This window comes from Etheostoma cragini, chromosome 1 (assembly GCF_013103735.1).
Source record: "Etheostoma cragini isolate CJK2018 chromosome 1, CSU_Ecrag_1.0, whole genome shotgun sequence".
NCBI lineage: Eukaryota > Metazoa > Chordata > Actinopteri > Perciformes > Percidae > Etheostoma > Etheostoma cragini.
The window spans coordinates 33,979,795-33,992,344 of record NC_048407.1 but is presented as its reverse complement, the minus strand read 5'-3'; the positions used below and the strand labels follow the sequence as shown (position 1 = coordinate 33,992,344).

General features: G+C 38.8%; 1 protein-coding gene and 2 long non-coding RNA genes across 24 annotated transcripts in view; 2 read left to right on the top strand and 1 right to left on the bottom strand.

Annotated features, from left to right (window-relative positions):
- The window catches only part of LOC117941766 (galactose-specific lectin nattectin-like), a 66,903-nt gene that overhangs the window by 50,020 nt on the left and 4,333 nt on the right, over positions 1 to 12,550 (top strand). For 4 of the 22 annotated variants that reach the window (XM_034866892.1, XM_034866883.1, XM_034867010.1 and 1 more), the window contains exon 3: positions 8,684 to 8,803. In XM_034866892.1, coding sequence (XP_034722783.1) covers positions 8,684 to 8,803 — 120 coding nt within the window. Of the gene's footprint in view, positions 1 to 8,004; positions 8,142 to 8,498; positions 8,608 to 8,683; positions 8,834 to 12,550 lie in introns of those variants that run through there. The other 18 variants (XM_034866985.1, XM_034866978.1, XM_034866970.1 and 15 more) reach the window with 11 other exon arrangements.
- Positions 521 to 12,402, bottom strand: LOC117942088. The gene is made up of 3 exons (XR_004656069.1): positions 12,389 to 12,402; positions 2,250 to 2,258; positions 521 to 625 (listed from the first exon to the last, which is right to left on the bottom strand). It is a non-coding gene; the product is annotated as an uncharacterized LOC117942088 (long non-coding RNA).
- On the top strand, positions 9,868 to 10,486 carry LOC117941980. Its single transcript, XR_004656024.1, has 2 exons — positions 9,868 to 9,968; positions 10,310 to 10,486. It is a non-coding gene; the product is annotated as an uncharacterized LOC117941980 (long non-coding RNA).

Sequence of the window (12,550 nt, the reverse complement as noted above, 5' to 3'; positions counted from 1 at the left end):
ACCGAATCATCTGCAAATTTAATAATGTGGCGCTGTTCATGATGGCTTTGGCACGCATTTGTGTATAAAACAAATAAATCTTTGCGGCACTGCAAAGATGGAAAGAATGATTTTGCTACAGCTATTTGTTTGTTCTTCTGTCTGCGTGTGACCCAACCTGCTCTCTCCTTTAAAAGCTTTCATATGGATGTATTTTAAAATTCTGCATTTCTGTCAGATAAGAAGGAGAGAGCATTAAGTCTTCTATTCCTAGATCTAGATAAGTTTACCAGTACTAATCTGAACTAACGACATGATCACTGTCACTAGATAGAAAGAAAATGTTGACCATCAGTCGGTGTTATTCACTGAAAGTAAACAACCAAACAGTCATTATTGTATGCACTGCTGTGCTGGCACTGCTGCGTTGCTAAATGAGAGTACCTCACCAGGAGACTTCCTCAATTCTTTATTTGCCCGCTCACGTCTGACAAGTTCTAAATTACACGGCTGCTGGCCTTTCCCTCTCTTCCTCATCCATGTCAATTGCTATAGTTCTAGTATTAGGCTGAGTATACTCTCCCCAACGTGACGTCATCACCGGATTGAGGTAAAAAAACATCAAATACCAAAAAGGACAAAAAAACTGGTCTTTATCACTATTTGGAGACATTTTTAAAAATTATGTAAATATTTTGAGTGATATTATGATGTTTAACACTAGCACTAACTTACTAACTTTAGTCTAACAGTTATTTGGTTCACGGTCAATAAACCTAGTTTATAGGAAAATTATTTACACATACAGGAAATCATACCTAATGTTTGAGTTAGAAAAGCAGAAATTAGGAATTATTTAGACTAAAATTAAAGGAATGGATGTTGATGATAATCACAGACTGGAATATGTCAGCTTTTACTCAAAACTATTTCAAAAACACTTATAATATAATATACAATATAAAATTGAATAAGACGCCCCAAAATTACTGAAGTAGAGATTTGTACATGGCAAAGAGCACTGGGTGGAATCAGTCATGTTATTTTGGGGAATTGAAAAGAACATTGATATAGGAAAACGGGTTAATTCGACTGTTATTGTGGCGTTGGGCAGTCATCTTGTAGCTTCCTGGGTGTTGCAAAGACACCACCAGCACCATCCGACTGTGCTTCATCAGACTGAGACTAGAAACAGAAACAGCTGTGCGCACCTTGTCTTTTAGACTCTAATATTTGCTTTTTATTTTTTTAATATCTCCATCAAGGTGTGCAAATTAAAGACTTTTAAAGTGATTCAAATAAAAAATGTAGTATGCACATGTTTGTATATGTAACCGGAGTGCAAAGTCCCAAAGTAATTTATTTCATTTAAAGATGATTTCTTTGGGTCATTTAAGCTGACTGAGCCTCTATTTATAGGGTAAAGTGTGCAATGCTAAGCCAGGTTAGAAGGATTATGTAGAAGAGCTGCATGCAGAGGCCCAAAATACTTTTTAAAAAATCAGCTGAGTCAGGCAAAAGCAGGCGTGGCCCCGTTTGGAAAGGAGAAATGCAGTAATGCTAGATTAAAACGTTTACTGTACAGTCATGTGTGAGTTATTGAACTCAGAAGAGAGTTTCTTTGTCATTGATCATGATTAGTCCACCCCCAATACTAAGACCACGCCCCATTCCGAATTAATTACCCATTTGATATAGACCATTGCGTGTGGTATCAATGTACTAGTAAAGTTCCCTTTTCATGGTTATTGTTTGGCCTGCCGCCTATGGTTAAGCCCCTTTCATAACTGATTGACCTTTTATCGTGGGCTCATGAGATAACATTGAACTCAACAGAGATTTTCATTGATGACGGTTTGCCCCACGCCCTACACGACGGTTGAGCGAATGCAGGGTTGAATCGGCGCCCACCAGTAACCCCAATGCACGAAGAGGAGCGAGGGCCCGTTCAATGTTGCTTGCAGCTTTAATTAGGGTTCAAACCACAAAGCAGTAAAACCCTTTAATGTTTGTCAGTTTTAGTTATTAGGGCCCGAGCACTGAAGCGCAAGGAACCTATTGTTTTTGTAAGGATTATTACAAAGCATTGGATCAAGGGCTCGTCCAATGCTGCTTGCAGCTTTACTTAGGGTTCAAACCGTGAAGTTTGTCTGTTTAAGTTATTAGGACCTGAACACTAAAGCGCAAGGAACCTATTGTTTTTGTAAGGATTATTATTCTGCACTTCTCCCAACTCTCTCAATTTTCAGGGTCTTAGCATGCGGGAAAACTCACAAAAACTTGCACACATGTCTGACCATGAAAGATCACAAAATTCTGTAGTGATTTGTCTAGGGCATTGACAGGGGGCCCTATAGCGGTCCCTAACGTGAACCCTGAATTCAACAAACTGTCCAGGAGTGTATGGCTGCAGCCTAGAGCATCCCATGTCATCCGTCCCGTCTCATGCGGACCAATAGGGCAGTCATTGGCCATCTCTCTCCCTCAAAGTTGCTTGACATGTTTGGATTTTGGGTTTAGTTACTTTTGCATTCTAGTTTTGATCCAATCAAACCCTTAGACCTGGTCTTTAGATTCAATTCTTGCAGTGGGTCAGACATTTGAACATTTCATTATTGACTGTGTGGGTCCGCTTCACCGGTCAAAATCAGGTTTTGCTCACATTGTAACTGTTATGTGTTAGTCAACTAGATGTACGGCAGCTTATCCCTTTCACTCCATAACTTCAACATTTGTAGTTAAAGCCCTCAGCCAGTTCACATCTGTACTGTGAAGAGGTGAGAGGTTGATGATTGAGGTGGATGAGAGGTGCCTCAAGCAGATTCCTCATCAACACACAACACATGAATTATGTAGAAGAACTGCATGCCGAGGCCAGAAATGCTTTAAAAAAATAAGCTGAGTCAGGGAATAAAAAAATCACAAAATTCTGTAGTGATCGGTCTTGGGCGTTGACGGCGGCTCCATAGCGCCCCCATCTCGTGCACCCTGAATTCAACAAATGTTATAATTTATCATAGAATCTTCTGAGGGAACATGTGTATCATCTGGAACTTTATCAAGCTATTTCTTTGAAAAAATCACGAAATTTTACAAATTTACGATATGGCGATTTTCGTGTGAAATTTCAAATTTTACTTTGACTTGTATGAGGACTTTAGGATCCACGAAAAGGCTCTAAATCTTGCAGCCATGTGCAGAATATGAAATTTCTTCATCTGAATAAACATTTAGGCTTGAGAGTGATGTGTTTGCTCTATAGCGCCCCCTAATTTGTTTTAGCCTGTTTTTTGTCTCTTTGGCACAATTTTTGACGGCCTCAATATATACGAAAACTCACAAAACATTGGCACTCACATAAACACTGGGGTGCTTTGCGAGACTCTTCAGTGATATGGCCCATAACTGTAAACGGGCTTCATAGCGCACCCTAATGCGTGGCAGGCCTTAGCTTGGACATCGTTAAACTGATCTTCAACAGATTTAATACGCGTATTGCTTTAATCATTGCAGACATATTTCCATTTCCAAATCGGACGGACATTTTGACTTTATTTATTTTCATGTGTTTTACATTCTTTCAACTCCTCCTAAACCGTGATTTCTATCTTCTTGAGTCGTTGCAGGTAGTATCTGTTGACACTCATGACAAAAAGTTATCCAAAGAATTTTGATGCAAAAAATGTGCAAGTTACAGAGGACCAACTTCCTGTTAAGGCTATTAAAAGAGGAAGTTGCGGATCTGGCCAAAATTTATTCCGTCTGCAACCAAACATCACACAGTTTTTCCGCACAGAATGTGGTTTGAGCATCCATGCCAAATCTTGAGTAAATCGTCCATTAGATGGCGCTGTTAGACTTTTTTTTTAATATATATGTTTTATCTGTTATATGGAAAACAATCTTTGTCTAACTCCTCCTGGGCTGTGAGTCCAATCTGCACGAAAACTTGGATATAGACTCGGTGGACCCTCGTGACAAAAAGCTTTCAAAAGAGTTTTGATAGTTAACACAAGGCGCAAGTTATAGAGGACCAACTTTATGTAGGTGGCTGTTGAAACAGGAACAGATGCATCTAGGTAAGTATTCAGATTTACATGAAACATAGAATGAGTGGTCTACATGTGACATTGATCCTCCCCCTATACTCTATCCACACCCATGTACACAGACCACGCCCCTTTCATAACCTGCAGGTTAACAACCACTGCGTATAAAAATCACTCAAGATGTGTAAATTATTTTAACAATACCTCCAAATAGTGTTAAAGGCCCGTTTTTTGTCATTTTTATTATTCACTTTTTTTTTTCTCAATTTGTTTTACCTCAAGGGTTGACGTAACATTGTACTAGAACACTGGCGACTGAGTTGGATGAGGAAGAGGTAGAAAGGCCAGCAGCCCTGTTATTTCGAACCTGTAAGACGTGAGAGGGCAAATTAAGAATTGAGGAAGTCTCCTGGTGAGTTGCTCTCATTAAGCGACGTAGCAGTACCAGCGCAGCAGTGCATACAATATGACTTTTTTACCGTTGGTGAATAGCAACGAGTGAAAGTCAACGTTTCCTTTCTATCTAGTGACAGTGATCATGTCGTCAGTTCAGATTAGTACTGTTAAACTTATCTAGATCTAGGAATAGAAGACATCATGCTCTCTCCTTTTATTTGACAGAAACGAAAAATTCTAAAATACATCCACACTGAAGTTTTTTAAGGAAAGAGTAGGTTGGGTCACACGCAGATAGAAGCACACAAACAGATAGCTGCAGCAAAATCAGGATTTGGCTTTGCAGTGTCTGTCGCGCACATGCACTGCCGCAAAGATTGGCGTCTGCCAGTATGCCCGACCAGCGAGGAGGCAAGGGCCCAGTCATCGCTGCTTGCAGCTTTAATTATTATTATTATTATTATAATTATTATTATTATTTGTTGTCTGCCGCACAGGCTCAAATTCCTGTAAGGTGGAATTAGCTAGAAACATGAAACTTGGTGGAATAACTGATAATGGTGGGCTTGTGCTTCTATAGACATATGAACCCAATTGGCCACATGGTGTTGCTGTAATCACATCTTCAAAATGCTTAACTTTGAAAGGCCACGCCCCCAAATGACAAAAAAATTCTCACACAGGTGCAACTTATGGCATTTTCCCACTGCCGGTAACAGCTCGACTCGACTTAACTCGCCTCTACTCGAATTGACGCATTCTGCGTCCGTTTTCCATTACAAAATGAGTAACGCCTCAGCGTGGCTGGTCACCATAGCTACGCGTGATGATGTAATTTTCAAAGCGACTCACAACAGCACGTCGGCTACTCGCCGCAGCCAGAAGAAATGTCCGGGATGTCCGGGAGGGTTTGATGCGCTACTTAATAAGCTAAATAAAAACTTTTCTTTGATATGTTGTCTTGTTTTTTTAAAGCAACAGTGTGCAATATTGGAAATGACATAAAGCACCTAATAGCCCTTAATATTGAACAGTTGAAAAGTGAGAATAGTGCTGAGAGTAGATAATCTGTTGGTGTCTGGCTAGATTTTTTGTAAATGTCCCGTTCGTTTTGGACACATACTCCGCACTCTTGTTTGCTAAAAACGCAGTGATCCAACCAACCAGAAGTCTGCAGGTTTCCACGTCACTTTTTGGGAACGCCTCAGCTTGCTTGGAACCTCGACTGAGGTGGTACTAAAAAAAGTACCTGGTGGCAGGTCCCAGGGACTTTTTTTAGTAATGGAAAACCAAAAAAAGGCAAGTAGAGTAGAGTCAAGGCGAGTGGAGTAGATACCACGCAGTGGAAAACCGCTGCTAAAAAGTTAGCCTTTGAAAATCATTACGCCATTTTGATTTTTTTTTTAAAGCACATTTCTGACATCTCCTCCTACACCTTAGCTCCGATTGGCACCACATTTTCAATGAATCATCAATGGAGCTTATTACAATTTGTATAAAACATTTCCATATCCCATTTACTTTTCAAGTTATTGACCAATTAACTTTGAAAAGTGGCATGGCTTTGGACATAAATGAACACAAATCAGCAAGGCTAATCATCACATAACTCACAGGTGATAAAGCGCAAACCAGGCTTTTAATGACTAAATGTTTGTCTAATCAACACAAACCTTCCAGGAAAGGTCTACAAAATGAACTCACGATTACATTGCAAATTGACAAATAGGGGGCGCTTTAAATTCACAATAACTGGACGCAAAATTACGCAAATCAAGGTTTGAGCTTGGAATCGTAGCTTTCAGCTTTAATTAGAAATTGTATTTGGGTTTTCATCTGCTATTCTCACATTGCCGGGAGCTGGAGTAAGTTAAATATCACACTGAATTGAAAATTAATGTTTTTTTACAAATCAGTTGTAGGCCTTTTAAACAAAGTGCCCTTTTTGTCTAATCGTCATAAAGCTTGCAAGATATGTTTTATAATGACATTGGACCACATTTGTGAAATAACGTTAAAGTTTGAACCTGCAAATCGCCGCTTGTGACTTTATTTTGATATGTTTCTGCAAATTAACATGCTGGATCTTTAGTAAAATTTAAGAACAACAGTAAGCATTTTTCTTTTTAGTTTGTGTATTTTAAGAGACAAGGATCACAAACTAGCCTGGGTGTAAGTACAGACATCCCTAATGATGACATTAGGACAGATGGATCAGTGAAAAAAAGGAATAGGCATTTTAAACAAAGTGCACTGTTTGTCCAATCATTACTAAGCTTGCAGGATATGTTATAATTACGTTGGACAGAATATGTGAAATTACGTTGAAGTTGCTGTTGAGAAAAAAGGTTTGAACTTGCAAATCGCTGCTTTTGACTATATTTTGATATTTTTCTGCAAACTGACATGCTGGATCTTTAGTAGTATTTTTAGAACAAGAGTTAGCATTTCAGGCCTTTTTAGAGACAATCACAAACTAGCTCTGGTTGTCAATACAGACATCCCTTATGATGACATGAGGAGATGGATCAGTGGCAGGAAAAGGAAACAGGAAACATCAACATGTTTTCTGATGCTGAATATTTATTGCAGTAAATGTAAAAGATTGCAGTGGTTCCAGTTGAAGCAGACTGGTCCAAATGCTGCTCTTCAGGTTCTCTCTGAACTACTAGACTTTCACTGCACACACTTAGGGCTTCTCCTCTAAGCTCACATTGTTCCAGAGTCCCCAGTCTGAAAGAAACATGTTAATCAGTGTCCGCAGGAAGCACATCCTGTTTAGGGTTTTTTGGTCTTCATGGTCTGGAGAAGTTTTAAATGTTCTCAACTCTCAATTACACAAATCGATTAATCATATTCTATGAGTAGAAAAGATCATATGCAGTAAAAAATAACACCAGCCCATCTATTTTAATTAAATTTAGTGTCATTGATCCAAAACCACCAACGACTCGCACATAACCCGGGTCATCGGGGATGACTGCTGCAAGGAGGTTTGTCCACCTGTCATAACTGCTCGCAGATCTAAATTTTATTTCTGTCTTCTTCTAAAGGGGATTCAGAACTTCTGAGGATGAACACAGGTTCAACAAGTACATCTCTGCAAACCCTTTAGGGTGAGGAGGATACCTCCAGCAAACTAATTTCATAATGAGAGGCAACCGAAAGATCAACAGTCTATTCCAATAAATTGTGGGAAACGAGGTGCTGCTGTGTATCTTTACGCAGGTTTGACTGTCGAGCTGCCAACAATCATTTAAAAAAAACGTTCTCCCAGTGTCAGAAAATTTGCTGCCCTGTTTTTCCCATATTAGTTAATTAGTATTAAAAGAAACAATATAATTTCTTAAATCTTCCAAGGGTGATTCAAAATGCTGCAGAAGTTCCAAATCTTCTCAGGGAGAGGAGGAAACCTGTATCTTTGTATACCTTTAAGATTACGGTTGGGAGTAAAATCAAATAATCCCTGAGCATACTCACAGACACTCTCATGTTTGGTCTCACCATTAAGTTCCACCTTGACCCGGGGCTTATTGACTTGTGTTGAATTAAAATGTTTTGTAATGTTTTGGCACTTGGTTTTCATCACACTGTTTGATCAGTTAAATCACATGTATTCAGGGCATCAGCTGTGGATATTTAACTGAGGCAGAGATCAGACTGACATCCAGACGGACGAGGAACAAGGAACGAGACTACTCCACTACTTCACCTGAGGTGAGTCCCGTTTGTCTCTCTGTGTTTCAATAGAACAGAAAAGGACATTTAAAGGTTTCAAATTTCCGTTGAAGGATCTCAAAACTTTGAGCTGCTCTCTCTTCATCAGGCATAAAAACCAAAAACCACTTGGACTTTGAATCAACTAAAAGACTTCTGAGGACATGCGGCGGGTGAATGTGTGTGAGTGTTTATCTGATGAGCAGGTGGCACCTTGTACGGCAGCCTCGGCCACAGTGTATGAATGTGTGTGAATGATGAATGTTTCCTGTATGATGTAAAAGCGCTTTGAGTAGTTGTTAAGACTAGAAAAGCGCTATATAAATACAGCACATTTACATTCCTGTGTGTCGTTAGATTATATTCCAGTTGCAGAGTGCTGTGAGAGCCTGAACCATGCGTCCTGTTGTGGTTACTGCCATCCTTCTTCTGGTGGTGCTGATGTTCATGTCGGACTCGGCAGCCGGTAGGAACACACAGTCACTAAATAATCAGTCTACACAGACAACAGGAACAAAAGATGTCTTCTTTCTGTGATACAGGGGATCCTGCAGAAATGTGTAAGACCAAATATCCGGCCACACCGTGTAGAAACAAGAACCTCGGTGAAGGCTGGTTCCAGATGGGTAACAACCGCTGTGTGAAGGCTTTCTTCAATAATCCAAATTTGAGCTTTTTTGCGGCAGAGGTGATGAAACAGACAAATATGACTGCAGACAGTAAATGTGACTTCATGCTGTTCAGTCTTTTTCCAGTTCAGCAAAAGATATGAGGAAAGAGGACTTGAGAAAACTAATGTTTAGTGAAATGTGACATTTAATAGTATATTCTATAAGTATATTCTGATTACTGAGGTACAGCTATGCAAGGTCATCTGACCCAGTATTTAACATTAAAAGAACAATAACAAAGTAAAATGTCATACGTTGTTATTTGTTTGGGAATGTAATAATGAAAGGTGAAATGTACTTTTTGGAAGAATAGAAAAGCTAAAATGCAAAATCTTCAATTGTGATGTGTAACGGTAAAAGAAAAAAAATCATAAGAACGTTTAAAAGAGAATGTTTTTCTTTAAGATATAAAGCCTAATTTCAACTCCAACTGTTTTGCAAGTATTGTTCTCCAATTTAAGATTCAAGATTTTATGAATGTGGTCATGTGTTTTCTGTCTCCTCAGAGGTAAACTACCGCAGAGGTAAACTAATTTACCTCTGCTAATTCTCCTGATTTGTTTTTATTTTAGAAAGCCTGTACAAAGTTCCCAAACGGCTATCTGGTATCGATTCACAATGACGATGAGCTGTCTCAAGTCCAATGTGCCATGTACAGAGCCACCACCGGAAAAGCTCACTACTGGATCGGAGCCTTTTTTACGGTAATCAGTGAATGTTTCTCTTCATAAAGCCCTATAAATTATTCATTTATTTAACCTTTATTTACCCAGGAAAGTTGATTGAGAAAAGATCCTTATTTGCAAAAACGTCACATTCAAAAAGTTCTACATATACACTCTTTCATTAGAAAAAACATGTCCTACCTTTAATAGTTGAGAATATGTACAGTTCAAACCTATCAGCCAACAAATAAACATTGGTAGTTGTAAGCAGGTAATTGGTGACGGAGTTGAAAGTTAATCTGATGATAACTGGCCATGTGGCAAAGTAGTCAACCTCAGGCAATCATTTGTTTTCTGTTTGTCATTTTAGAATCTTGGACGTCCTATGTGGTTTTGGACGGATGACACTAAGTTTGATTACAAGAGATGGGCTGGTGGCCAGCCGGACAATTATAGGAGAAGCGAGTACTGCGTTGAGATGAACTATTGGGGTAAGTAAATAAATGTTTTAGTAGGAGAGGTAGTAGGTTATATGAAATGAATTACTTTATCTGTTAATTTTACCTCAGACAAGATAAGAGGGGCACACTATGACAAATGAGTATAATTATTTAAGCAGCACAACAAACAGGTCAAAGTAGAGAGGTATGAAGGAAGAAAAGAACCCTCATTTTTAACTGCATACGATCTTTCCTACTCATGGAATATGATTAATCTATTTCTTTGAGTGATTGAAAGTTGGGAACATTTAAAACTTCTCCAGACTATGAAGATCAACAAACCCTATACAGGATGTGCTTCCTACTGACACTGATTAACATGTTTCTTTCAGACTGGGGACTCTGGAACGATGTGAACTGTTCTGATAAGAAGCCCTACGTGTGTGCAGTCAATGTCTAATAGTTCAGAGAGAAAGAACCTGAAAAGCAGCATTTGAATCAGTCTGCTTCAACTGGAACCACTGCAAGCTTTTCCATTTACTGCAATAAATATTCAGCATCAGAAAACATGTTGATATTTCCTGTTTCTTTTCCTTTTTGTCACTGATTCATCTGTCCTAATGTCATCATTAGAGATGTCTGTGTTTACACCCAGGCTAGTCTGTGATCCTTGTCTCTTAAAATACACAAACTTAAAAGAAAAATGCAAGCTTTGTAACGATTGGACAAACAGTGCACTTTGTATAAAATGCCTACAACTGATTTGTTAAAAACATTTATTTTCTATTCAGTATGATATGTAGCACAGTCTAGCTAGCAGCAATGTGACAAAAAACAAATGACAACACAACAACAATTGCTAATTAAAGCTGCAAGCTGCGATTTCAAGCACAAACCTTGATTTGCGTCATTCCAAGTCCAGTTATTGTGCAGGTAAAGCGCCCCCTAGTGGTAAATTTGAATGGGACTTGCAGTGTATGTTTGAGGTCATTATGTATACATTTCTTGGAAGTTTTGTGTTGACTGGACAAATATTATTTTTATAGTCATACATAGCCTGATTTGCGCTATGTAACCTGCAGTTTGTTTGTTTGTTTTGTACTTATGAGGACATATCCTGAGAGATTTGTGATGATCGGACAATGACTATGTGATTTATAGTAAAATGTGTGTAATGACACTCACCTATCTTGCGCTTGCAGCGCCTCTTAGTGGTGTATGCATATAAAAGTGTCTGGGTATATCTGGGGCCCTTATCTGAACATATCTTGTGAGTTTAATGGTTAGGGTACTAGTGGTGCATATCTGGGGCACATATCTGAACACACCCTGTGAGATTTGAGATGATTGGACTTACAGTTGCTGATTCGTGTTAATTTATGTCCAGAGCCATGCCACTTTTTGAAGTTCACTGGTCAATAACTTAAAAATCAATTGAGATATGGGCATGTTTTATAAAAATTGTAATAAGCTTGATCCGTTGATGATTCACTAAAAATGTGGTGGTAATCGGAGCTACAGTGTAGGAGGAGATCTCAAAAATGTGTTTTCAAAATATTCAAAATGGCAGAAAGAATTTCTAGGCGGACCTTAATTGTCCTAGAGGCTTTTTTGTAAAAAACATTAAGTTGAACCTGTGTTAGAAATTTCAAGTTAATTGGACTTACGGTATAGGGGGCGTGGCCTTTCAAATTTTGCATTTTGAAGCATTAATTACAGCGCCACCAGGTGGCAGATTGGGTTCATATTTCTACAGCAGGACATGCACACAATTATCAGTTAATTCCCTAATTAGATTTTTCTAGCTCATTCCAGCTTAAGGGAACTTGAGCCGGCGCTGCAGACAACGAATAATAATAATAACAATTAAAGCTGCAAGTAGCAATGAACGGGCCCTCGCCTCCTCGCAGGTCGCGAGTACTGCCAGACGACAATCTTTGCGGCATTGCAAAGATTGAAAGACTGATTTTGCTGCAGCTATTTGTTTGTTCTTCTGTCTGTGTGTGACCCAACCTGCTCTCTCCTTTAAAAGCTTTCATATGGATGTATTTTAAAATTCTGCGTGTCTGTCAGATAAAAAAGGAGAGAGCATTATGTCTTCTATTCCTAGATCTAGATTACTAGTACTGATCTGAACTAACGACATGATCACTGTCACTAGATAGAAAGAAAATGTTGACTTTCACTCGGTGCTATTCACTGAAAGTAAAAAAACAAACAGTCATTATTGTATGCACTGCTGCGCTGGCATTGCTGCGTTGCTAAATGAAAGCAACTCACCAGGAGACTTCCACAATTCTTCATTTGCCCTCTCACGTCTGGTAGGTTCCAAATTAAATGGGTGCTGGCCTTTCCACCTCTCTCATGATAGTTGCCATAGTTCATTGCTAGGCTGATTCTACTCTCCCTAACGTAACGTCATCACCGAATTGAGGTAAAAAAACATCAAATACCAAAAATAACAAAAAAACCTGGCCTTTAACACTATTTGGATCTTTTTTTAAAAATTATGTAAATATTTTGAGTGATTTTATTACTTAGTCTGATGATGATGATGTTGTCACTTTTGCTGAAGTCCATAGATTTTGAAGTAGTAAGGCATGGATGATATTTCAGCTGAACTATTAACCCTT